Source organism: Dermacentor variabilis, chromosome 2 (genome assembly GCF_050947875.1).
Source record: "Dermacentor variabilis isolate Ectoservices chromosome 2, ASM5094787v1, whole genome shotgun sequence".
Taxonomy (NCBI): Eukaryota; Metazoa; Arthropoda; class Arachnida; order Ixodida; family Ixodidae; genus Dermacentor; species Dermacentor variabilis.
The window spans coordinates 166,981,550-167,009,236 of record NC_134569.1 but is presented as its reverse complement, the minus strand read 5'-3'; the positions used below and the strand labels follow the sequence as shown (position 1 = coordinate 167,009,236).

The 27,687-nt window shown below is 44.9% G+C and overlaps 1 protein-coding gene across 1 annotated transcript in view; it reads right to left on the bottom strand.

Annotated features, from left to right (window-relative positions):
- Window positions 1-27,687, bottom strand: part of LOC142570546 (sodium-dependent noradrenaline transporter-like) — a 107,191-nt gene that overhangs the window by 59,221 nt on the left and 20,283 nt on the right. The window contains exons 5-9 of the mRNA XM_075678921.1: window positions 26,989-27,121; window positions 24,815-24,949; window positions 15,409-15,512; window positions 4,360-4,484; window positions 1,617-1,738 (exon numbers count right to left, since the gene is read on the bottom strand). Coding sequence (XP_075535036.1) covers window positions 1,617-1,738; window positions 4,360-4,484; window positions 15,409-15,512; window positions 24,815-24,949; window positions 26,989-27,121 — 619 coding nt within the window. The remainder of the gene's footprint in view (window positions 1-1,616; window positions 1,739-4,359; window positions 4,485-15,408; window positions 15,513-24,814; window positions 24,950-26,988; window positions 27,122-27,687) is intronic.

The window sequence follows — 27,687 nt, the reverse complement described above, 5'->3', positions numbered from 1 at the left end:
TGCCATGGGATTACATAGGATGGCAGCCTGGGAACTTTTGAACACCCCTGCACGGGGTTCGAGTTTTATGGGTCAGAGATCAGAATGCGTCGGTGGTTTTTCTATTGTGCATCGGTGCGCTATTCATTCAAAGCGGTTTCCTGGTACAGTTTTGACGAGTATATATGTTTTTGGTAATTAACAAAGCGTGAACTAATTGACATTTTCAGACAGTGCTGATGCCATGCCGTCCGGCGGTCCAAGCTACGGCAGCTACTGCTGTGTGTCGTGGTGCTTTAACAACGGCAGAACCCAGAAGAAGCCTCTCTTGCCTTGGAATAAAAACATTGCGGAAACTCTGTCTCTTTGATACATATGACCACTTGTACCAAAACATAGAAGCCAAGCGCGATGGATAAAGCCGTAGTGATTTATGATTACCTCTATCTCCATCTGTTATAACTTAACCGAAATAAAAATTGCGTCACGACCTCAATACACCAAATATTGTACTCGACAAAATAGGGAATCGCTAAACCAAAACGACAAATAATATAGTTGCCATTTGCGTGATGAAAAGTGGTCTGAAATGACAAGCTTCCGCTACAGCCTAACGTCGGTTACGCGGGGTAATCCAAATTTCGCGCCAGCGAAACCGAAAGTGCAGGCCAGTTGCTCTCGCCAACCGCCAGGCGCGCAATGGTCGATTGGGCCGCTGGGGTGTATGGGATTGTCCACTCTTAACTTTTCTTTCTTTCTCTATGGCTAAAGTGCGCGCCCGAGCGGGCCTAATCTTCAAAGCGATCTGCGATGTTTGCAGAGTGCGCGTAGTGCCGGTAGCTTCGTATGCGCTGTGCTTTCAACGTTTCGTTCGCGCTGAAGCGTGACATGCATGAAGGTCAGTTCGCTTGCTGCTTCCGCGATTCCTCACTCCAGAATTTTCACAGCGTGTTTCCGCGTTCATCGAGCGAGATGTGTTCATGTTTAGCCGTGCGCGCGCGACACCCTGCTGGTCAATTTAGTCAAAACACGTTGAAGGGCTAGTTTGTTTTAATCTATGATAGAATGCGTAAGCGCGACTGACCTAGGACGTCGAAAGAAGCAGACACGCAAAGGCAGCGCTGTCCCTGTGTGTCTGTTCTTTCTAATTCCTCGTTGAGTCACGCTTACACATTCTATCATTGTTAACTTAGTAAGCGAGTGTTTACGAGTTTATACGGTCGACAAAACTACTATCCTTACTTCGCACAGCTGTCTACTAATTTGCTGTCGCCATCGGGGCTTCGCCTTTCGAGCGGAACTGCGAATTCTTTGTTTTATTTTTTGTTTAAATTGTTTCGTATTGTTTAAAAGTATCCAGTCATCTACATTTCGACTATCATAACGATTAAATTTCTTATCTTTGCAAATAACGCACTTTTCGGCAGATACAAAGCACTAAACTTTTCACGTTACAGGGTAGGGGAGGTTTACACTGGAGCCCTACCTGGGGGTAGGGGAATGTTACACTGGAGCCCTACCGTATATTAGGCGCACGTTTATGTAGAGCATGTTCAAGCACTTTTGTGAAGGGTAAAAAAGGCCTATCACGATAATCACTATTTGCTGTGTTTGCAGCCTCTTTTCCTAGAACTCACCTCTGGTCCGAGAGCGCTTGTAGCAGCCAGAACGTAGAAAGCCAGTGCCCAAAACCGCGTGTATGGTAGCGTTTCTATGGTCTCGGGGAACGTCACGAACACGTACTCCAGTCCTCGTGCGGCTGTTTGGGAGAACGGTTGTTGAGATTTAAGGGCACGTTGTCTCTCGAAATAATCTTATACGCCATAATATAATATGCCGTCTCCTAAGAAATATTCTTAGGAGACGGCATATTAGTAAGTAATATTAGTAGTAGTAATATTCTTAGGAGACCGCATGAAGCACTTACCGATACTCTATTGCTCTGGCACATCTGTATCTGTTATTGTTACTGCTTGATGTACAGGATGTCCCAACTGTTATGCGCTAAAATTTCAAAACATTCAAATGCCGCGTAGGTATGACAGAACCAAGGTAATGTTGTGTGCAGCTGCTTGGGGATACTCGGACAATTTTTTTTTTGCATTCTGCCTGATTACATATTTAGTCTTAATTATTCAATAAACTTCGGAGCTATTATATTTAGATTAAAAGTGTCAATGAGACAATCGTATAGGAACATGAACTTCCTATACATCTTTCTGTTGCTCAATATGTGCTACATAAAAGTGTTTTTCCGAGCGTGAAAGAAGCCCGCAAATACACGCAATGTGCGTCCAATGGCTAGTTGCGCGGCAGTTTTGCGTAACAACTAAATATTTTGCCCTTAGTTGAATTACTGAGCACTCAAATAAATAAAAATAAAATTCAAGCAATATGAGAGCCTACTGAAGTAAAACAAAAAAAACTCAAGCGTACTATGATGTGCCTAAGCCACGTATAAATTGCAAAATTGCAGCCGCTGAAGAAAGATATAGTTAAACCTGAGAGGTTGTAATAAGATTATTGTTACCAAATCTGTACTTAGCAAAACCGCCGCCCCTACTTGGCAGTTGGCTTTGTTTACGAATTGGTAACCACCCGAGTTTGGCTTTTTACGGGGTACTGCATAAACCACTATGGTATGGGCAACACTCGAAAATTACCCACATGTTCAACTAGTAAGTCTCGGTTAAGAGCGCTGGCTCTGAAAAATTATTGCTGATCATCGTCACTTAAAGTTCCAGTCGAATTTCTTTTTTCTAATTCCAAGACCAAAGAGTCTCCCTTCGCCTCGAGATCTTATTTGAAAGCCACCAGTATCACTGTAAGTGGTGACTTTTTTGTCGACATTCAGATTTCGCGAAATGAACGGAATGTAAAAAAAAACAGTGGTCAAAAGTTTTCGTTCCAATAAAACGAACTGTCCATAATTTAAAAATGTCACATCTCCGTTGCTTCATCTGAGAGATTATGTGAAAGTGACGCGAACTGCAATCCGCTTGTGCCAGGAACTTGGCAAAATTCTTATAGCTTCATGCTAACTAAAGGCTGAGAGTAACTATACCGCAGAACTCTTTCAGTTGTCAACAAATTATTAATTCTGTGCTGAAGCATTCACTAAGTTGTCAACGAGTGAGAAGCACTGTCTACTTTTGCTGACGTGCGCAACAAAGATATTTTTGCTCTAACGAAAACTTGACTGTCTCTGCAAATAGATATTCTGAGGGTGTTCCAGTGACATCGAGCTTTCAGCGTTTATGGAGGCACTTATTGGCTTACATCAAGAAAATTTCTCCTACCCTTCCGGACAGACAACATCTATGTGCTCGCGCTTATGCGTAGTCCACCGCGACATTGTTTTCTGCATGTGTTCCAGTGCACTGAATGCCTTTACTTTATTCTGAGATAAATGTCATAATGCCTTAAATGACGTTTAAAGTTCTCGCCCCCCCCCGTGTGCCTTCATGGTGATTTATATTATCTTCAAGTTAAGTGGCCTGGCGGAAGTGCCATAGCGCCATTTTTCACGTGAATGCACCTGCTTTTCTAACTCATGTACATACTTGACTTTATCTCTTACTATTCCACAGCCTACCTCATCGACTCCAGCGTAGATAAGCTTGCTTTCACCAATACACAGATGTAGTTATACAGAAAAGCTTTTTTTTTTCAGAGCACGAAGTTAGCACTGTGTCGGTAATCTTATTTTTAAAGGAATAATTCCTGGTGGAACTTCCCCGCTGAAATCAGTTGGGGAAGTTAGTAAGTAAGCAAGAGTAAGCTTCAATTATTTTTTATGTAGCAGCCTGGTGGGCGTTTTTATAAACCTTTGGAGAGTAGAACTATTAGATTTTTTTAAAATCAAGTTAAATATGTACAAAAGAAATACTTTCGTTGTAGTCAAGCTCAGCGGAATCATTAGAAACATCGGTTTAATGGAACCGTGCACTGCATTGCTTTATGTGGTTTTGCTGTCAATAATGCCAACTGCAGTAGAGCCTCTTCAATATGAACAGTTTGGTTGCTGACCAATACTGTGCATTAATCAAGTGGTACACAATAGCAAATCTTTGTTGACAGGGAAAAACATTTTTTGACCAAGAAAGCTCTAAATAAAATTGTGTCCACGCATTTCACTGTGGGATGATTGTGCTAATTTGGGAAATTTTGAATGGAACATTCTGTTTGGCACTCTATTAAAAAAAATCAGGCGGCAACCTAAAGTGGGGAGAATGCCGTGATGGGAGTGATGACCGAATTTATGCCAATGGAAATGCGAGAAAGAAAGAGTTCACTAAAAATGAGAGCACACAACACGGGTTTGCTGCAACAGGTAGAACTACAGCTAATTGAGATAAATTATTCACCAAAATGACGCACCCGAAGTGGCGACGTAAGCGATGTCTTCGTCGAGCACGTCGGCCAAGTGTCCATATTGGGCGAACATGAAGAAGGCCGCGAAGAGGCCATAAACCATGTCGATCATGCATATCTTCACGGCAGTTCTGACAGAGACATGAAAAATCACAAAGCCACACGTATTAAAAGGGAGCCTGCTGTAGATCACAATTGGCGTGCACGCATGTTTCTGCATTAGCAGGTAAACTTTGACTAGATAGTGTATGTTCGTATTTGACAATACAGCGCTAAACCATGCGAGGATAGATTAAGGAGCACACAGAGTGGTGATGGTGTACCTTCTACACTGACGTAGGCTTCTTTGGATAGCGTTATATCTAGATCAGTAATTTTGTTTTGCCAACACCGCCTGCATGGATTAATATCTAAATATAAGGGAATTACCTGAGAAATAAAGGTTCACATTTTTGGTTAGCTACAGTGCACTGACGAAAACACGAAGAGGACAACAAACGCTAGGATCCCTGGCAACGGCCCCATTACGTATCGTGCGCAATGCCCACAGTCGATCCTTAGGAGCCTGGATCTAGCTCGTGTTCTAGGGTTCTTACGTGGGAGGTGTTGACATTAGTGGTATGCTGTGGTGCGATGCGCATCGAGCAGTCGGGACATGCGCGGAGTCGTGACGCTAGCTACAGAAATGCGTCAATCTCTGCGTTTAAACCTCGGTAAGGGTTGTGAATGTGGCCACGAAGTATGTAGGATGTCTGAGGGTCCTTATTGATTCGAGTTTCCGCTAACTGGGGTAAGTAAGTGAATTGTTTATTATCTGGTATCGCAATGGTTCGAAAGGTATTTGCGCTCGTCCGTAGAGCGAACGTCATGAGACAAGTATTGTGTCACAAGATATGTCACCTGTCTGATATTATTACGGGGAAGAATATTTACAGGGCATATGTGTACAGGGAGAACGCATAGCTCGAAACCGCAGTGCAGAGCAATACCACTCATTGATGTCATCGTCACATCATCTTGCTCTTCTCCTCATAAAGCCTTTCTATAGTGGCACAAACTACTATGTAATATTAACTCACGGCGGCGGAAGGACCGCATCAGTGCATTTTATCGTGTTGAATCAGTGTTCGAATTATGAGGCTTCAGTGGGGAAACATGTACAATATCAGGCACTGGTGGATCAGAGGAAGACTTCGGTGTCCATGGTGATATCTCGTACATTAGTTCGGTCACTTGGCGCATGACCCGGTAAGGCCCGACGTAGAGCGACAACAGTTTTTGGCACAGGCCGGTGTGACGTGAAGGCAGTTAGAACAAGAGAAGGGCTGAAGCTAACAACCCGATGGCGACGGGCATAAAGGAGCTTTTGGGTAGTCGGAGACGCCTCAAGTCGATCACGGGCGAAGCGACGCTCCATGGCTGCGCGAACATTGGCATCGTGATGAGCGTATAAAGTAGTGCTGCCAACCGGGGGGGGGGGGGGGAGGGGAGCAGAGAGTCAAGAGGCAGGAGAGGGTTTCCGCCATGTAGCAGATAGCAAGACAGTAACCAGTGACATCGTGGCGGTGACGAGTTGTAGGCAAACACAACAAATGCCAAAGTGCAGTCCCAATTACTGTGGTCATCGGAGACGTGCATAGAGATCGTGTCTATGAGTGTGTGGTTGAGGCATTCAGTGAGTCAGTTTGTCTGGGAATGGTAAGCCGCGGCGAATTTGTGAGACGCAGAGCAAGAGCGTAGAAGGTCATCGACTACTTTTGAACGAAAGCAAAGGCCCCGTTCAGTGATTAGCTGACGAGGAGGGCCATGGTGCAGGACCACATCGTAAAGAAGGAAATCGGCGACATCAGTTCCATATATACTTGGAAGCGCTCGTGCTAATGACATAAAGCGTAGCTTAGTCCATCGCGACGGCGACCCACTTGTTAGCCGAGGATGAGATTGGAAAATGGCCAAGAAGGTACAAGCTGACGCGGATAAAAGGTTCACTTGCTATGTCTATCGGATGAAGGTACTGGGCGGGAAGCAAAGCAGGCTTCTTGCGGCGTTTACAGAGCTCGCAAGCCGGGATGTAGAAACGAGCTGAACGGTATAGCCTAGGCGAGAAGCGTCTGCGAGCACGATCATAAGTGCGGGAGAAACTCAAATCGCTAGCGTTAGGTGCATCGTGCAATTGCACGAGAACAGTATAGAGCGTGTACCCTGGGGAACAACTAGGAGCGCTTCACTGGCGTCGGGTTGCATATTGCACCGGTATAAAGTATCATCGAGTACTAAGAACAGGCGGAGGGAGCGGTTGTGGTTTTCCGAGGCGAGGCGCTCGATAAGGGATCGCAATGACTGGTTGCGACGCTGTTCGGCGGCGATTTTGAGGAAGTCGATAAGTGACAAAATACAAGCATCGGCTTCAAGTTCTCTGACACCGGGTGGATTGACCGGACAGCGGGAGAGGCAGTCGGCATCCTGATGCAGCCGCTCATATTTACAACATTCAAAGAAGGTGTACCATTGGAAACGTAAAGATCAGCGTCTAAGATTGCCTGTTGTTGGATCTTTGAGTGAAGAGAGCCATTATAAAGCGTGGTGGTCTGTGACGACAGAAAGAGGTCTGCCGAAAAGGTAAGGGCGAAACTTAGCAATGGCCCAAACGAGAGGAAGGCATTCGCGTTCAGTTACTGAATAATTCAGCTCTGAGGCTGAGAGGAGGAGGCTAGCGTAAGCGATTGCGCGATTTGCATCTCGTCAATGTTGGGACAAGATAGCCCCAATGCCGTGGCCACTTGCATCAGTGCGAATTTCCATATAGGCAGATGGATCAAAATGGCTCAAGATGAATGGATTTATGAGGCGAGCAATAAGCGACGGCAGATCAGGTGTTAACGCAGTCACCGCGAAGTAATTCAAAGGGTACAGCACAGCGGCTATGACAGGTTGAGCAATAACCTGCGGAGACCTGCGATGCTTAGGAGGGGAGCCACGCATGCTTGCAGGTAACTGTGACAACATCGTTGGGGAGTGCTATTTGTAGTGTCAGGAGAACGCCATAGAGCGGAGATACCACGTATTGGCCATCACGAAGGGATGGAAAAGGAGACATAAAAACGTAAATCCTAGCATCGGGTTGCAGCAGGACAAATTCAACGCACAGAAGTGGGGATTCGTCTGCCGCAGTGTCGCCAGATTACTCGAACAGCTCGAGGCGGAGAACACCGGTTGAACAATAAACTAGTGCAGCGTGGACTGCAACGAAGTCTCTTCCAAGAATCAGTTCGTGAGATCACTCGGCTAGCAGAATGAAAAGAACGGATGTTCGTAACCGGCAAAAGTTACGCAGGCTGTACACATTCGCATTCAGGCCACGGTGCTACCGTTGATTACTCGAATAGCCAGCAATTCGGCAGGTATGGCAACTCTTCGGAGACGACTACAAAGATCTGAGCAGATTACTGACACTTGAACTCCGGTATAAATGACAGCTCTAACTGGAACATCGTCAACAAAAACTTCGAATAAGTTCGGTCTGGCAGCAAGGGTTAACAGTCGTTTTTGCAGTCTCGGTCCTCCTTGCAGCTGCACATCCGGGAGCTGCACTGTTTAGTTTCCCGAGAAGCGGCCAGAATAAGGTGGGGATGGGGACCGTCGAAATGGAGGCGAACGGGACTGGCGGCGTTGTGATGAGGGCGAACGGCTGGTATTGTTTCTCCGTCTAGTAAGATCGCATTGTAGCGATCAGCGGCGGTCAGCGCAAGGCCGAGGTGAAGATGGCGAGTGGCTGCGGCAGTGGCTGAAGATGTGGCCGACCCGAGAGTACGCGAAACAAATAGGTCTGTCTCCCTATCTTCGTCACTTCGCTGGGTTCCGGTAACATTGGTTTGTATTCCACCTGGGTGCAACAGTAGCAGCAATGACAGGAGCGGCAGGGTCGGAGCCGTGGCCAGTGGTAGGCTGAATCTCCATATTTTCAATCTCTTTGCGGATGACGGCTTAAGTGAGCGAGATTGTTAATCCATCGTGCACGAGTGCTTGGAGCCATGGCCTCTATCTAGCGACAGATAGCTTGCGTCAAACTCGGTGATGTTAGCTGTTGAGTATATTGTCGCTAGGTCGTTCGTAGATGGTTGCAGAATGAGGTGGCAGCAATATTGCGAAGCCGGTTGAAGCGCTGTGCAATAAGTTTGCTCTTAGCTTGCTCGAAGCACCGGCAACTCCGCTGTGATGGACTGTACCACTTACAGCTCTTGTAAAGAAGCAGGTTACCCTTTCAAATGTGGCCGAGTTTATCTGACTCCGATATTCCCCTATGTGATTTTCGACAAAGAGCTAACGCGTACTGCTCGCTAGAATAGCAGCTTGGGCTTGTTGGTTTTCCATCCTGCTAGTAACAGCGCAAAATGTAGACAAGGGACGAGACAAGAAGACACCACAAGCGCTGACTTTCAACAACGTTTATTCTGAAAGAAACACGGCTTCTTATAAACATTGCCCTCACGTGTCGCAGTCACGTGATCTCACATCATGTGAAACAAGCACTTTTTTTCTTTTATACACTCAAGTTAGCGGTTGCACGTGCAAAAGCTCAAGTTCTTTTTTTGTCAGTAACAAGGACGGCGTGCTAACGCATTGTTCACGAAGTCTGGTAATCTCGGCCGCCTCAATTATCTCCCGGATGTACGAGATGTACGATTCCGCGGACATCCGGGTACGAGAGGTGAGCTCTTTCTTGGCTGCCAACTGGCGTCCAACAGGCTTTCCGAAAAGATCGCGCAGCCCCTCTTTGCATGTGTCCCAAGTCGTACCGTTGCATTCGCGCATCTCAAACCACAGATTCGCGGTTCCTCGCAAAAAAATATAACATTAGCCAGCATAAGTGCGGCATCCCACTTGCTGTGGTTGCTCACGCGTTCGTACCATGCCGACGAATCTTGAGCGTCAGCGTCGTCGGTGCCGTTGAAGGTTAAACGGGGCCAGTGGGTAGGGGAATACAAGTGGGTACTGGTACTGTGTGAGTGGACGAGGCAGCGTCGTTAGCCATAGCAGCAGAACAGACGTGTCGTCCGCTGCAGAAATCCAGATCTGCGTTGGGGCAAGCTTACCCCGTGCCTCCACCAAATATTACCGGGAAGAGTACTCACAGAGAACTTATGTACAGAGAGAATGCGTAGCTCCAAATCACAGGGCAGAGCGATACCACTGAGTGATGTCATTGTCACTTCATCTTGCTGTTCTCCTTACAACGTCTTTCTATAGCGGCACAAACTACTACGTACAATGCTGCCGAATTTTTAATTTTGTTTACCGTCGATGGGCACACACGATCATGTCAAACTGGGATTGTCAGGCTGACAGCGAAATCCTGCTGTACACGGCGTAGCAAGGTGATGAACACAGACACAAAACTACGTATTGAAACAAAGTGCTGATGTAGTCAGCTTCATAGTCCTGTCATATAAACTTATACGGACGCGCTATCAAACAGACGATAGGAGCCTGAACGAGAAAATAAAATTTTTGCATCTCAAGAATCATCGCTTCAATGTCATGATGTTCATCATTATTATGAGCTTGCTTCTGTGCACCGCAGAACGGAGGCCTCTCGCCGTGATCTCCAATTACACCTGCTTCGCGCCAGCCGAAAACCTCTTGCGCCTTCCAAGTTCCTAATTTGATCACGCCACCCAACCCACTACCATCCTCGAGTGCACTTTCCTTTCATCGGGAGCCATGTTGTAACTGTAATGAACTGCCGGTTATCTGCCCTACGCTTTACAAGACCTGCTCATTTCCACTGTTTTCTCTCATCTGAAGCGCAATACTAGCTACACCCATTTTGTCTCTACAGTACACCGTCGTAATATTCTCTCCTAACGTTTGGTTTACCATGTTTCCTTTGATCACTTGCTGCATCTAAACTTATTTCGAAGCTTCTTCATCAACCACCAAGTTTCTGCCCCACATATTAGTGCCGGCAGAATGCAATGATTGTAACTTTTTTGCAACGGTAACGGTGAGCTGCCGGTCATGACGCGGTAGTGCGTGCATACAGGCTCCAATTAATTCCTATATATCTCCAACATTTGCTTCTCACAATCAGCCTCTTATCAATAATTGGCATCGATAAAGCAGCTCTTGCACAGGTTCAGGAAGCTGACTGCCAATCATGAATCCTCATTTTTCTTCCAGGATATCTTACGTTACCTTTTTATTCTGCACGTTAATTTTCAACCTCACTCATACACTTTATTTCCAAGGTCCTAAATCATTTTTACTAGTCATCGCCAGTGCTGCTGGACAAGATAATTCGATCTCCAAAGCGCAGGTTGCTGGATACTTGCAGCTAATACTCCCTCCTAAGCTTCCATATATGATAGTTTAGATACTTCTACGCGTGCAGTAAAGAGCATTGGTTACTGTGTCTTAACTGAGGTCTTCCTTAATGCCTCAGAAATAATTTCGCAGTTTACATGAAAGCATGATGAGTCACGACGCTTTAAAGCATAAGTGCCGCCCCCTAGCTTTTTGGCGGCTGGTCTTCAAGCTACAGGGCCTAGAGGTCATCATCATCACGAGCCTATCATTATGTCCACTGCAGGACGAAGGTCTCTCCCAGCGACCTCCATTTACCCCTGTCCTGCGGCCACTGATTCCAACGTGCGCCTGCAAATTTTCGAATTTCAGCACCTCACCCAGTTTTTTGCCGTCCTCGACTGCGCTTCTCTTCTCTTGGCACCCACTCTGTAGCTCTAATGGTCCAGCGGTTGCCCATTCTACGCATCATATGGCCTTTCCAGCTCAATTTTTTCTCTCAATGTCAATTAGACTTTCGATTATCCCTGCTTCCTTTCATGTCAACGTTGCGCCTTACATTTTTCGTTCCGTCGTTCTTCGCAATGCTTAACTTATTCTTGAGCGTTTTTGGCAGCATTCACGTTTTGGCCTTATATGTTAGCACCGGTAGAATGGAGAAATTGTGCACGTTTTTTTTTTAATTATAGCGGTAAGATTCCAGTCAGGATGTGACGATGCCTGCCGTATGCACCACAACCCATTTATATTCATCTCTAAATTTTCTTTTCTTTATAAGGGTCCCCTGTGAGTTATAGACCTAGATAAACATACTCGTTCACCGACTCTAGAGGCCCACTGGCGATTCCGAACTCTTGTTCCTTTGCCAAGCTATTAATCATTATATTTGTCTTCTGGATATTAATCTTCAAACCCCACTCTTAAACTTTCTCGGTTAAGGTCCTTAATCACTAGTCGTAATTAGTCCCCAGTGTCGCTGAACAGGACAATGTCATTTGGAAAGCAAAGTTTGCTGAGATCAGTGTTATCTGCGCACCACTTGGAACGAGTACTGGGGAGCGACAGACAAAAACGCCACCTTTCAACTGGTTTTAATGGCAGGGAGTCAAGTGGTTTTATGCCTACATGAACGTGACGTAACATGAAATAAATAATGAAATATGCATGTGCAATCAACAAGACGAACTTGAACACGTGCTTCATTGGGACTATCACAAAATGAAATTAGTTATCTGAACGGTGGCGGATTTTGGGAAATCAGAGCGATAGATATGATATCCAAGACATGTCGGCCTTGGATATCACAAGTATTATTTAGAATTTAACGCGCTTTTGCGGATGCACGTGTACAAGTCTGTCTTGTTGATTGAACATGCATATTTCATTATGTATTTCATGTTACGTCACATTCATGTATGTATATAAATCACTTCCTGCCATAAAAACCCGTTGAAAGTTTGCGCTTGTGTCTGTCGTTTCTCAGTCCTCTTTCCAAGTGGTGCGCAAGTAACACTGATTATGAATTATAACCAACTAGCCCGGACCAGTATCCTTCCAAGTAGCTGAGATATTCTACTGGAAAATATCTTGGTAAATATTTTATTTGATAGTGGATGTAAGCTAACGGGGCTATAATTTTTCAACTCTTTAACGTCTGCCTTTTTTGTATTAGTATCATATTGGAATTCTTCCAGTTGTCTGGGGCACTTGAATTTGTGAAACAATAATTATAAATGGCCACAAGCTTTTTAAACATTATATCTCCTCCATCTTTGATTAAATTGACCCTTATTCTATCGTCTCCTGCCGCTTCTTCTCGGATCATGTCTTGCAATGCCCTTCTAACTTCAGTGTTAGTTACAGAAGGAGCCTCTGTATGCTGTTCATTACTACTTGGAATGAAGGTAGCGCGGTTGGTCTGGGTAGTGATACGGTCAGTATAGAAAACTTCCGCTGCTTTTTTACTATATCTTCTAAATTGTGACAATATTACCCTGCTTATCTTCCCGTGCATACATGTTGGCTTGTCAGATGCCAAGCTTCCTTTTCACTGATTTCATGCTGCGTCCTTTTTTTCCTGCTTCCACAGTCTTTCTCATATTATAATTTTGAATATCCCCTACTTTCTCCTTATGGATCAGTTTTGAAAGTTCAGCGAATTCTATACTCAGTTGGACACTCCTCAGTTGGACACTTTCATGTTTTGTCGTTTCCTTATTAGGTCCTTTGTTAATTCGGAGAGCTTATCTCTTAGCGTTACCTCTTCAATTGCTGCTTTGAAGCCAGCGTAGTTACGGTTTCATTCATTACCTCTGTCATCTTCATCTCTCTGTTTTGAAGCGGCATATTTATGATCACAGATCACTTTATGAAAAAAATGATAATGATAGCACACATATTTGTAGATGTGACGTCACCTATAGAAGTCTTAGTTTCCCTGGCCTGTTATGTTTCATTTGACGCCGTTTGAACGAGCACAAGTACGACTGTAATTGATGCCTTCTTCATTACACACTAGAGGCATTTTTTTAAAATTTATTTATGTATACGGTACTGCAGGTCTCGCTGGCCTCGACAGGAGGCGAAATTAAAATAACCACGATATAAAGGACTTCAAACACACGCGAGCAATAGAAATCACACTATAAAATTGGATGGACCTGATGCAATACGACGCCTACGGAAAGGATAGGTTCAATAGCTTCAGTTTACTTAAGGTAAATATCGACGTATCCGTTCCCGAGCACGATTCTCTCCCGGGAGCAGGCCACGATTCTACGGCGAGTACAGACTCGATCTATGCTAAGACCCGAAAGGTAGGTCGAAATTTCAAAGCAAGAGTTTAAACCTAACTGCAGGCACTGCGAAGCACTAACCAACGACCAAGATCACATACTTTGGGGGTGCCCGTCCAACCCTCCAACCAAGAACAATTCTTCGGCAAGCTCCCATGCTCGAGTCCTGGGAGCGTACGATCTATTCTGATGACCGAAAATGCCAAGTCATGCTGGTAGAGTGGGCTAACCGCGTCGGGGCCGCGTTGTCTCCACACTAGCTCCCCTGCCAGGGTCTCAAGAATTAATACGCATGTAATAAAGTTAACTTCTCTCTCTCTCTGTCGGGGAATGAATGGATGTTTTAAATTTCGTGCGGCGTGGAGTACTAATATAGAAGTTCCTGCATCGTGATTCACTTTTGCAGTGGTTTCAGTTACATGAAAAGAATCATCGCTCACTTAAAGGGACAGTAAAGGCAAATACCAAGTCGACGTGGACTGTTTAAATACAATTCCACAAACCTGGCAACGCTTGTTTCGCGCCAAGAAAAGATTTACTTTACAAGATGATTCCATCTGAAGGGTCTGAATGCCTTTTTCGAAATTGAAATCTCCTGCCACCGAATCGGGGGAGTGGTGACGTTGTATACGCCATCAACACCTTTTGCTGCGGTCGGTGAGTAAAACCTACCCGACAGACGGCACTACAGAGCCATAACGTAGTGTTGTAGTCGCTGCTGTAGCTGCTTTTTGGTGAAGTGGCGTAGACCATTCAGCCATAGCACGACATCACATGGAAGTTGAATTCTCTGCTACGTGCAGTTTGTGCCAGTTTCGCGAGCCAGCAAAACCTGTGCATCTTCACGCGATAACGAAACAAATGAAACGCGAAAGCGTGGGCGGCATGCAGTCGAGCGAAAATGAAACCTTTCGACTGCCCGCGTCGTCGTCAAGGGCAACTTTAGTGAGTTTTTTTTTCTAAGACATTAAATATTAACTACACAAGTGGAATTTTAATTCGCCTTATAATTCAATACAAGGATGGTTTTTGCAACGAATGGTTGGGTACTAGTTACAAAATTTAACCGAGGAGCGCTTTCGTCATCGGGCAAGTGCTAGAATGTCCCTGGGGAGCTTTTAAACATATCCTGCATTTACCTAAATTTCTCATTAAAGCACTGTTCGGGATGATACTAACGGTTTAGAGCTTCTCGAGCACTAATATATCACTATAGCTTGGCCTAATAGTTGCCTTTAGTGTTCCTTTATTATTGTGCCTTCCCATTTTTGTTTCAAGAGAAGCTTGTGTCGCTGAACTTAGAACCACTCTTGGAAAGCTTGAATTACATGCCTTGCCATGATAGCTGTTGATAAATTTGTGCTGGCGCACGCTCCTAAAAATTTAATTGTAACATTAAACAGATGCTCATGTCCACTCCGACTGTACATAGTCAGGAATAACTGTTTTAAGAACATCATTTTGCATCGATTGTTAATGGCACCTAGGGAAGCTTCAAGGGCCACAGCTTGTCCTGAAGACTTACAATCATCGTGCGCAACTCGCATAGATTATGACTCATGCTTTCATTAAAAAATAAACTACACGAATGAATTCATTAGGACCTTTTACGAGGCAAGACAATATTGATGTACTTGCCTGTTTTTTTTTTTGTGGCTTCTGCAAAAGTACTCCACTCTTATAGCCGCTATGAGATATAGAGACATGAAGGAACACAAAAATGATCATTTGCTACCACGTCTTCGTCGAATAATCGTGATGATGACGGCTTTTTTTAACTTCAAGGGTTATAACGAAAGCGAAAGAGGAAGCTTTAGTATATTTTTTTGAGATAGGAGATCCCAACTGCCTCTATTATGGCTTTGGAGAAACCGACCGCAGCGAAGACTCCGACACCTAGCACCGAGTCAGTGCATTCCGACAAAATGACGCACGCTATATGCTGGACTCTGCTCACCCGACGATTGGCCAATCAAATTTGTTGTAACTGGCGAAGAAGGTGGTCATGCCCAGGGCCAGGCCGACACTGTAGAACATGTGCCGAGATGCCGATATCCACGTCTGCCGCGTGCGACAAGGGAAGAAGAGATGGTGCGACATGAAGTAAAACCTAAACCGGCATCGATCACATTAAAATATGGAATGCATTATCCCGTATGGTTTGATTTTGCACGTAGTGCGCCGTTATGGGGTAGTTGCATTAGCTATTTATGTCTGAACCGTTTCTCACGTCATACGTAGTACCACTTTTGCTCAAGGATTGTTGATATTTATAGCAAATAACTGCGTTTTTCACATGATGTGCAATACGTGTCTGTGACACGTTTGGGCAAAGCCTTGAGAAGCCGCGTTTATTTCAAATAAACTTGGTTGAAAGTCAGCGCTTGTTGTGTCGTTTTCTTGTCTCGTGTCCCGCCTTCGTTTTTCTCTGTTAACAGCAGGAGGAAATAAGTATTGTGGCGCTTCAATGCGTCGACCAAGGAAAAAAATAAGTTTGCAGGTAGCTAGCTCTCAACTACGCAAATAAAGTTATGTGCATAACCTAGCACCTTTCAATGCAGCCTAAACCGAAATATATCCCAGGAACCAGTGAGCAGAATGCTTCTCCTGGAAGGCTCAGGAACCTTTTTTTTTAATCAACGAGGGCTTATCAGAAAGTATTTGCCCCAATTGTTTCATTAGCCAATAGGGTACATACAGGTGATTGCAAACATACGTGCTACATACTATTCTACATCGCTTACACTATTTTTCCACATAGTCCCCACAGCATATCAGACATTTGTTACATGGCAGCACTAAATTTGAGATGCACATGTGGGCTGTAAGCAATGCACACAGCCTCACAGAATGCTCATTGTCCTGCAATTATTCACCGCCTTTACTGAACTCACAACACCACCTCCTCACACTTCTCAACGTGGGACACCTTTTCCCATACGGGGGCTGTATTTCCCTGTGAACTTCAATGGGTGTTCGCGCTTTGCCCCATAGAAAGCGAATCACACTTCGTTTCTCGTACGTCATGGACGTGTGAAGCACAACCGCCCCCTTCAACAAGTGACGGCAGCGCCGCGTCGCGGAGTTACTAGCAGACAAGGCCGGGCCGGCCCAGGAAAAATCCACCGCTGGGAACTGATATGTGGACTTCAGATTTACATCCCTGCTTTGACTAAATAGAGTAGGGGCAAATACTTCCTAATTCGCCGTCGTAGGTTGCGGAGATATGCACGTAAGAGCCAGTGTGCAGAGAGTGATATTAGGGAACGGATATAAAATACTCAATATTCCTGGGAATTTCGCTCGCCTAGGCACTACTATTCGAGATTTGTGTCAACAGAAATGCCACGCAATATACAAAGTTAGCGTTGATAGGTTACACGTAGTAGCATGATATCGTAGCTATAACAAGACCAATTGTTTAGTATGCCTTCCCTAGGCTTGTCCAACATTTGAAAGAGTAACGCGCGACCCTTAATACCAAACGATATCTGTAATCTGTATTTGGCAAGTATTGCCACCTCAAGAAGTCAAGGCAGTCGGTACTGATGCTTTAGCCATAGTGCACTTGGTGAAGCCAAAAACAATACATATCATTAAAAGCAATAAATAGCACATTTCCAAAATGTTCATCATGGTGATCATGAAAGCACTCTCATAGCTTTATTTTATTTCTTTCAGATCTCTAGTGTACAACGCCATCACGAATCGGCCACCACCAAAAACTACATGCACGATTAAAATATATATATATACATATATAGATAGAAAATAGAAACCTTTCGCCACTTACGTAATGCACATACGTTCAAGCGCGCGAACAGATAAGAAACTACTGGCAGCTATACTGACGTTTGCATGTTATTATTCTTTAGCTGCATAGGGTGATAATGACACGTGTACTTGTTTATCTTTCACCGGTGACCCACTTTTTACTGGCTAAGAAATGTTGAGCATTATCGCTTGGCACTGGACGCGCCTACGTGTATTAGAAGTTTCTCGAATCTTATCGACGTTTCTCTCCACTGTGTGTCGTCACCGGACCTTGTGTAATCTGATTGTAGGCGCAACGCGAAATGTGTAGTACATTCTCGAAAACACGCGGGTACCGCCGATTGCTCTGGAACGTTCTATGACTCATGTATAAATTCTGACGCGCATGACCCGCAGATATATTTCGACAATCGCTGACTGTGTATACTGCTGTCATTGTGCTTTGAGTGTAGACTGTTTCTGTGAGCACATCTTTGCCCAATAAAACTACGTTTTATCATTCACAGTTTTGCTCCTCTGTTCTTTGCCATCACTACTACGTGACAATATCAGTGTTATCTTGTTTATGCATGAGGACATGGTCCTCTCGTAGTAGGGTGCTGTTACTGCAATGGGGGGAGCGCTGTCCACCTTGCACAATGGGGAGCTCTGTTGCTGATTTCACGATCGTCGCAATGCAAAGTCGGTGGAAATTTTGTTATGGTGCGAAGTATACTCTAGCGTTACATGAGTATTAAAAAATTAAATTATCGAGTTTTACTTGCCAAAACCACTTTCTGATTATGAGGCACGCAGTAGTGGAGGACTCCGAAAATTTCGACCACCTGGGGTTCCTTAACGTTCACCTTAATCTAAATACACGAGTGTTTTTGCCTCCATCGAAATGCGGCCGCCCTGGCCGAGATACGATTCCGCGACCTCGTGCTCAGCAGCCCAACACCATAGCCACTGAGCAACCACGGCGGGTGTTGCATAAGTATACTTAACCCTTTAGAGAAGAGTGAGATATATACGTCGCACTTTATGATTGCACAAGAACGCTCATCAGCAGCAAAGGGGCGCATTTATCAAATTTATTTGGTGCTGCCGTCGACTTAACCGTTTCAACAATTGATGCGATAATTGCTTTGGAATGGTCACTAAAAGAGCGACAAGTGTGCAACTGCTAGAACATTTTTTTTCATCCTTGGAACGCTTCCCAAGTTTGGGACACATTTGTTCGCAAGATGCACGATAACTTATTCCGCTTTCTTGCATTTAAATTTACACATTTGGCCCACAATAAGGCCCCATTTCTTTATCATGAAGCGATGTCTAGGGCGCTATAACGTAAAGATATTCGAAAGTTTTCTGCAATTCAGCAGTCAGTTCTCCGCAATTGGTTAAAAACATTTCAGGGTACCCCCACTTGACGTGCGTGTCACGCGACGTCAGGAAAACCGCAATAGCTGTCCATCTTATATGACGTGTGCACACTGATCATACACGATTAGACCAAACAAAATACAAGTGTTTCTGATAGACGCTTTTTGTCATTAACCCTCTGCTATTGGTCAAGTGTTTTCGGGTTGCGCCCACTTCGCCTTTCTTTCACTGGACGTCAGGAAACAGCGAAGACTAACCGCGTCAAAGTGAAAGTGACGTGTACGGGTTAAAGGTGCGTTAGTATGCCGCATAAAACTGAATTTGTTTCTGAATTGCCGGAGATTGCCCCGTTCTGCAAGGAATAGAAGATAGCTCCCCACCGATCACTCAGGCACTGGCTGCTCGCACAGGGTGGAGCGCATACATTTATTTGCATATAATAAAGCTTTTTGCGTGACAGTATAACGTTATCGAGACCTTTTGGTAGGTTTACGACATCACTCTGCCAACTATTTGCTGAGGGTCCGTTTTAGCAGAATTCTTACCTTCCGTCGCACATTTCATCCAGCCACCGGAAGCTATGAAAAGGGAAAAAGGGAAGTGGGCCAATCGCAGACTCTGACACCACCCTCCTCATCCAGTAATCTATTTTCATTGCGCTGGCTTGGCCCATCGCAATTCTCTCCACTTGAGCGTGCTTCTCGCCTCTAGCCAGCCAGTGAGATAGGAATGGCGCTCAATGTAGGCGATGTGATTCGTTTTCAAAGTAAGCAAAAATGACCTCCTAACAAGGAGAGCGTTTGATTGGACTGTTAAGACAACGCTGCGGGTCAGCGCCCGATGCTTGCGTCGGCGGTTGTGCAAATTTAGGGCCTACACTCTTAGGCAAAGTTACACCCTTTGGAATGTACTTCTGCCACACAAGAATAATCATCTGCCTTGCTCGTGTTTCCTTTCTTGAAAACGCTGCGCCCGCTACTTGACAGTCAGGAATGCCATGTCATGCTGATAAAGCGCCTGCCGTTCATTACTAGTGCGCGGCTCACCACGATAGAATGGTAAAGCGGACAAGACAGATGACGATTATTGTCGTGTGGCAAAAAGGTGTAACTTTACTTAAGAGTGTATGACGTAAAACTATACCAATATGTTTTTTCTTCCAGTCTCCTGACGTCAAATATGCCTAACCACCGATGCAAGCATGAGGTGATGACCCGCAGGGTTGTCTGAAGAGGTGACTCAAACGTTCTCCTCGTTGATAAGAGGCCACTTTTGTTTGCTTTAAATACGAATAACATTGCCTACAATGAGCGGTTTTTCGTTTGTAACTGGCTGCCAGGAGGCGAGAAGCACGCTCAAGTGGAGAGGCATTCGATAGGGCCGAGACAGTGCACGGAAAATCGATAACCCGACGAAGAGGGTGGTGCCGGCGTCTGTAATTGGTTCGTTTTCCCTTACTTAGCTCGGTGACTGGTACAAAATCGCGACAGCATGCAACGGAAGTTTAAGAATGCCGCTAAAATGAATCGTCAGCAAAGGACAGTTGGCAGAACAAGGCTGCAAACGTGCCGAAAGCGCTCGAAAACGTTACACGGCCACGCAAAAAACTTTATTGTACACGAGTGAGTCTATGCTTTCCTGCAGGTGCGAGTAGCCAGTGCCTGAGCTATCGGCGGCAGCCATCTTTTATTCGTTTCAGAACGGGGCAGCCTGTGGCTATTCAGAAAAAAATGCAGCTTTGTTCGGCACCTTTATACATCTTAGCGTATACACGTCACTTTGACGTGTTGAGTTCTCGCGGTTTTTAGACGCCGCGTGGCAGGCAGGTGAAGTGGGTGTCGGCCGAGAACTTTTGACGAATAGCCGAGCGCTAATTGTGAAAAGGCGCTGAATCATAAATAAGTATTTTGCTTTTGTTCTTTCGAATCATGAATAATCAGTGTGTTCACGTCATATTAGATGTGGAGCTATTGCCGTTTGCGTAACGTCGCATGACAGACAGGTGAAGTGGGGTGTTCCAAAAAAGTTTTTGACCACTCGCGGAGGGCTGAATGCAGAATTGGAATAGAAAAGTTTGAATAGCTTTAAGGTATAGTGCCCTTGACATCAGGGCATTGGAATAAAAACAGGCTGCAATTGTTTTACGTCACAGGGCTCCTAGTCTGCAAAACTCGTCCTTGTGAATGCACGAGCGAAAACATGCGCACACAGAAACGCGCTGTGTTCGACTCATGTAAGAGAAAGTTCTAACTTTTCGTAGGCTCCACTGTGCACCGTTGTCCGTCGTGTTTCGGTCTGTTCTACAAGGACAGTAGTTACATATATCTTTTCATTGTAAGCCTAAAGATTTACTGCTGCAAATGAGTACCACTCTTCAGAAAAAAATACATTTATCGTGAGTGGGACACATACGCCCCACTTTTTCCACTGAGGACTTCTTGCACATAAATAAAATTAGCTTCAAACTTCTCCTGAGCGCCTTATTTACACATCATCATCATCATAATCATCATCATCGTCGTCATCATCATCATCATCATCAGCCTAGTTACGCCCACTGCAGGGCAAAGGCCTCTCCCATACTTCTCCAACTACCCCGGTCATGTACTAATTGTGGCCATGTTGTCCCTGCAAACGTCTTAATGTCATCCGCCCACCTAACTTTCTGCCGCCCCCTGCTACGCATCCCTTCCCTTGGAATCCAGTCCGTAACCCTTAGTGACCATCGGTTATCTTCCCTCCTCATTACATGTCCGGCCCATGACCATTTCTTTTTCTTGATTTCAACTAAGATGTCGTTTACCCGCGTTTGTTGCCTCACCCAATCTGCTCTTTTCTTATCCCTTAACGTCACCCCCATCTTCTTTCCATAGCTCGTTGCGTCGTCCTCAATTTCAGCAGAACCCTTTTCGTAAGCCTCCAGGTTTCTGCCCCATATGTGAGTAATGGTAACACACAGCTGTTATACACTTTCCTTTTGAGGGATAGTGGCAACCTGCTGTTCATGATTTGAGAATGCCTGCCAAACGCACCCCAGCCCATTCTTATTCTTCTGGTTATTTCAGTCTCATGATCCGGATCCGTGGTCACTACCTGCCCTAAGTAGATGTATTCCTTTACCCCTTCCAGTGCTTCGCTACCTATCGTAAACTGCTGTTCTCTTCCGAGACTGTTAAACAATACTTTAGTTTTCTGCAGATTAATTTTCGGACCCACCCTTCTGCTTTGCGTCTCCAGGTCAGTGAGCATGCATTGCAATTGGTCTCCTGAGTTACTAAGGAAGGCAATATCATCAGCGAATCGCAAGTTGCTAAGGTATTCTTCATCAACTTTTATCCCCAATTCTTCCCACTCCAGGCCTCTAAATACCTCCTGTAAACATGCTGTGAATAGCATTGGAGATATCGTATCTCCCTGTCTGACGCCTTTCTTTATAGGGATTTTGTTGCTTTCTTTGTGGAGGACTACGGTGGCTGTGGAGCCGCTATAGATATCTTCCAGTATCATTACATATGGCTCATCTACACCCTGATTCCGTAATGCCTCCATGACTGCTGAGGTTTCGACTGAATCAAACGCTTTCTCGTAATCAATGAAAGCTATATATAAGGGTTGGTTATATTCTGCACATTTCTCTATCACTTGATTGATAGTGTGAATATGGTCTATTGTTGAGTAGCCTTTACGGAATCCTACCTGGTACTTTGGTTGACAGAAGTCTAAGGTGTTCCTGATTCTATTTGCGATTACCTTAGTAAATACTTTGTAGGCAACGGACAGTAAGCTGATCGGTCTATAATTATTCAAGTCTTTGGCGTCCCCTTTCTTATGGATTAGGATTATGTTAGCGTTCTTCCAAGATTCCGGTACGCCCGAGGTTATGAGGCATTGCGTATACAGGGTGGCCAGTTTCTCTAGAACAATCTGACCACCATCCTTCAACAAATCTGCTGTTACCTGATCCTCCCCAGCTGCCTTCCCCCTTTGCATAGCTCCTAAGGCTTTCTTTACTTCTTCTGGCGTTACCTGTGGGATTTCGAATTCCTCTAGGCTATTCTCTCTTCCACTATCGTCGTGGGTGCCACTGGTACTGTATAAATCTCTATAGAACTCCTCAGCCACTTGGACTATCTCATCCATATTAGTAACGATATTGCCGGCTTTGTCTCTTAACGCACACATCTGATTCTCGCCTATTCCTAGTTTCTTCTTCACTGTTTTTAGGCTTCCTCCGTTCCTGAGAGCCTGTTCAATTCTATCCATATTATAGTTCCTGATGTCCGCTGTCTTACGCTTGTTGATTACCTTAGAAAGTTCTGCCAGTTCTATTCTAGCTGTAGGGTTAGAGGCTTTCATACATTGGCGTTTCTTGATCAGATCTTTCGTCTCCTGCGATAGCTTACTGGTTTCCTGTCTAACGGCGTTACCACCGACTTCTATTGCGCACTCCTTAATGATGCCCATGACATAGTCGTTCATTGCTTCGACACTAAGGTCCTCTTCCTGAGTTAAAGCCGAATACCTGTTCTGTAGCTTGATCCGGAATTCCTCTAGTTTCCCTCTTACCGCTAACTCATTGCTTGGCTTCTTGTGTACCAGTTTCTTCCGTTCCCTCCTCAAGTCTAGGCTAATTCGAGTTCTTACCATCCTATGGTCACCGCAGCGTACCTTGCCGAGCACGTCTACATCTTGTATGATGCCAGGGTTCGCGCAGAGTATGAAGTCGATTTTATTTCTAGTCTCACCATTCGGGCTCCTCCACGTCCACTTTCGACTAACCCGCTTGCGGAAAAAGGTGTTCATTATCCGCATATTATTCTGTTCTGCAAACTCTACTAATAATTCTCCTGTGCTATTCCTAGAGCCTATGCCATATTCCCCCACTGACTTGTCTCCAGCCTGCTTCTTGCCTACCCTGGCATTGAAGTCGCCCATCAGTATAGTGTATCTTGTTTTGACTTTACCCATCGCCGATTTCACGTCTTCATAAAAGCTTTCGACTTCCTGGTCATCATGACTGCATGTAGGGGCATAGACTTTTACCACCTTCAATTTGTACCTCTTATTACGCTTCACAACAAGACCTGCCACCCTCTCGTTAATGCTATAGAATTCCTGTGTGTTACCAGCTATTTCCTTATTAATCAGGAATCCGACTCCTAGTTCTCGCCTCTGCGCTAAGCCCCGGTAACACAGTACATGCCCGCTTTTTAGCACTGTGTATGCTTCTTTTGTCCTCCTAACCTCACTGAGCCCTATTATATCCCATTTACTACCCTCTAATTCCTCCAATAACACTGCTAGACTCGCCTCACTAGATAGCGTTCTAACGTTAAACGTTGCCAGGTTCAGATTCCAATGGCGGCCTGTCCGGAGCCACACATGCCACAGAATAAATGACAAGAGCTTTGCTTAATGCAGCACGCAGTCAAAAAAAAACTCTGGATTGAGACCCTAGATGTCCAGCGGGATGTATGCATGCCATGTTTTGTAATACCTATAAGGTCAGTGCCACAAGTTGAAGCGAAATTTGTTGCAAACTATATTTAAATGCCTCATTTACTCACACTACTCGTAACATTTTATGAAATTGTGAAATTACGGCCGACGTTTCCATTGCTCACGCGTGTTAGTCTGACACATATGTTGCGTGCATATTTACGATCGTCACCCATGCCTTTATGCATCCCAGAGTATCACCATTGACTGCAAAGGTAGAATGGAACTTTGATGCGAATGTTTTATCACTACGCACTCTGTCAAAGAGTCGTAGGTGCAGCTGCCATTTCAAACAGAGAGGATGTCGGTAAAATATGCACTTGGGGCAGAATTGGGCATTCTTAGGGCACCTCTTTTTTGTCGGTAATCTATCGACGTCTAAGCTTCCTTTGACGTGAAGAATATGTGCCTTTTTGTAATCTCGGTTGATTCCTCTTCAGGCACAGATTTAGGAATCTTTACTGCAGTCATTTTCCCATGACTACCACAGACTTCAACGACTTTAAATGCACTTTGGGTTCAAACATGCATCCATGATACGCTGATAAGCATATTCTCAGCCCTTCAAACAGCAGTGTCGAGTCAACGTCTGGCATGGAGCTCATGATCCTTAAACGGCCTAAGAACAAGTTGCTCTACGAGAGAACCTGCAAACCCGATAGAACGAAGAGAACGCACTATCACACGACATGAGACGTGGTTTTTTTTATGTGCGAGCCACTTACCTTTGCGGAGTAAGCCTTCGATAAGTCCGGCCACAGGAGTGAAAGCATACCTTGCCTGGCGCCGCTCAGCGTGCAGGAAGCAATGCAGAGCAAGGCAAGCATGCAAAGCCGAGTCACCAGCATCACGAGTGACGCCTGCGCACCGTCGATGCGAACACACGCTGTACGCATTTAGGTGCACATAGCCTTAGGGAATAAATGCTTCACTTCAAAAGGCACACCTTCACCCGGCACTTCTGTTACGAGAGTTGTTGCAGCGGAAATACTGAAACTACCGAGGAATTTGGAACACCTAAATTCTGTAGGTGTTCCATACACTGTGCATACACTGCATACACTTCACCATACACTGTGCATAGTTCTGGCGTGACGACGCAAAGGATTTTGTTTACGTGTTCTGTTTCCCAGCATTATACATCTGATGCGTCACGCACCATGACGCAGTGCTCCAGTTCATATTCAAACACTCTGTATTCGTCAGTGTCCGCAAAATTGCGGTTGTAAGTTTTTCTCAGCGAGAGCTGTGAATGCTTCATTAGAAGGTGTTTAGTGAGCACAGATAGTTGTAAGTTCATGATCGAGGGAAATTTGGACCATTTAAACAATTTAGAAATCAAATAATGTATTGAGGCGAACATTATTGTACTTTGAGAATAGCTGCCGCAAGAAATCGCATAGTTACCTCAAATCCTCATTCGGGATGCACCTAGGCCCTTCCATATATATAAGGCGTTTCTGTGAGCAAACAATAAATAGTAGCGGCTTTCAACTCTGAATTAATGGGATAATTCTGCTGATACTACGTCACTTGGCTAACTAGGGCCTTTTTATTCACTAGGCATTTATAGCATGTCAGAGCTCGATGCGATGAGACAATGTACGTGGTTGTGGGAGGGGAATATGGGAAACCATTTTGGCGTCAAGCAGGCACATGTGGAGGTTTCACCACACGCGTGAAGATCAGCGTGTTTGCTGGTGTCGTGATCCGGTAAAACAGACGGAACGCTGTTGACGGGAACACTTTTTTCGACATGGATTTTATAAAGATGCCTATGCTTGACAAAATGCAATACAATTAGCTACACAAAGCTATGCAATGGTTGGCTTTTGCACCAGTTACAGAAATATTGTACGAGTATTTTCGCATCGATCAAAATGCGACTGCTAGGACAAGAAATTCACGTCGCCTACTCATGCGCATCAGTAACGCATCATAGCTGTAGAGCATCTCATACGGTTACCCAGGCATGGGGCAAACAAGCTTTCTCATGAAAACCGAAGTGAAAAATAAAGACTAGAAGAACGCCAGCTAATGGTGACTGCTAATTATTATAAGGACATTTTGCCACACGTTGCGATTCCGTTGAATGCAACTTTCTTTGCTAGCAATTTTCCCGGTCAATCCTTTCGCAGGACCAGCAGTGCCTCATGGAAAGTGTTGTTGTGATAATAATATTGCATATTTGCTTGCTTCGTTTTGTTTCTGTGGCACAATTGTTTGGAAAGTTCTGTACATTTACAGTGAGCATAAAGTACATTGCTTTCTGTCCCTCACAGGTATTGTACAATTGCCGCCAAAACAAAGCTTTGCTCCCACGTAGTTTTTTTATTGCCATTCTAATTATGCGCGGCGAATAAAAACAGGGGTGACTGCTATGCTAAACCAACATCAAAGTTGTGTTGTAATCTATGCTGGTCGTATGTGGTTTCAGTCGCAAAGATCCTGCGTACCTATATTATCCACGTGCCTATATTATTTATCTCACTTTCTCTGAGCAAAGGTTATGCCATATAAGTAAAATATTTATTATATGCATTCGGCTAAGCAACAGATCAGAATGTGCTGCACACCAGTGCTTCTGTACACCCATCTACGTCATCGAACTAAGCAATAACTAACTTCTTCAAGAACAGATCACGATGTTAACTCTGCACTCTTGGCGCTCAGATTTGACAGCAAGGCCGGTTGACACCAATATGATGTTACTAGCTTAAATCCTTGGTCAAGAAACTTGTAAATGACACACCAAATATAATGACTGCCCATTGGGGAGCACACTCCGTGGAATACTGTATTTTAGCTCGCATCTTTGATTCCGGAACCTTTCTAAGGACACTTGCAACATAACTTGGCGTCTACGTCGTGAGCAAGAGTATGCTCTGTGGAATCGCACCTTCCTCAGTGAGCGCGGTCCAAGAAAGATGCCGATGAATACCAGCGTCCACACTATGATCAAGGCCAAGGCGACGCCGGAGTCAAGTTGACTGGTGCTGCTGGTTGCGTCATGAAAGTGTCTCACCCGGAGCCTGCACGAAGGCACGCATGCGTGGCAGTGAAGCGTCAACTGCGTGCAGCGTTGCGTTATCTTTGGCAGGATTACTTAAACAAGGCGTGTTGTTCAATCGGCTGGCGCATAGAAAAATCTTATATTCGTCATAGGATTTCCTGTCCAGAAACGGGAGACATTATGGCACGACTAGGAAAGACAAAGCACACAGACGTAAATGGGCTGAATTCCCTGTGGGCTTTGATGCTGGCGAGCATATCCGAAACGCCGAGGTTGATTTCTTAGCATAATTTTTCAACACTGGCGTCCCTTTAATAGGCATGACTAGCTTATGCAGTGCTTTTACTGTGTGCCTATGCACAGCGCAGGCGCTATATGGAAGGCTTCTGTGCAGGACAGCGAAACTGCATATTATGAAAAAGTCAAACACCAAGCAAGTTGCATAGCACAGACGCGAACCATGATAAGCCTTCACTCGGCAAGCGGGACTATGAGGGAGAAACCAACAGCCGCGCACAAATGTTGGAGTGTTGGTGAAGGCCCGGCAAGGCAAGAGGTTTCTAAGGCAATGAGTTCAACACAAGT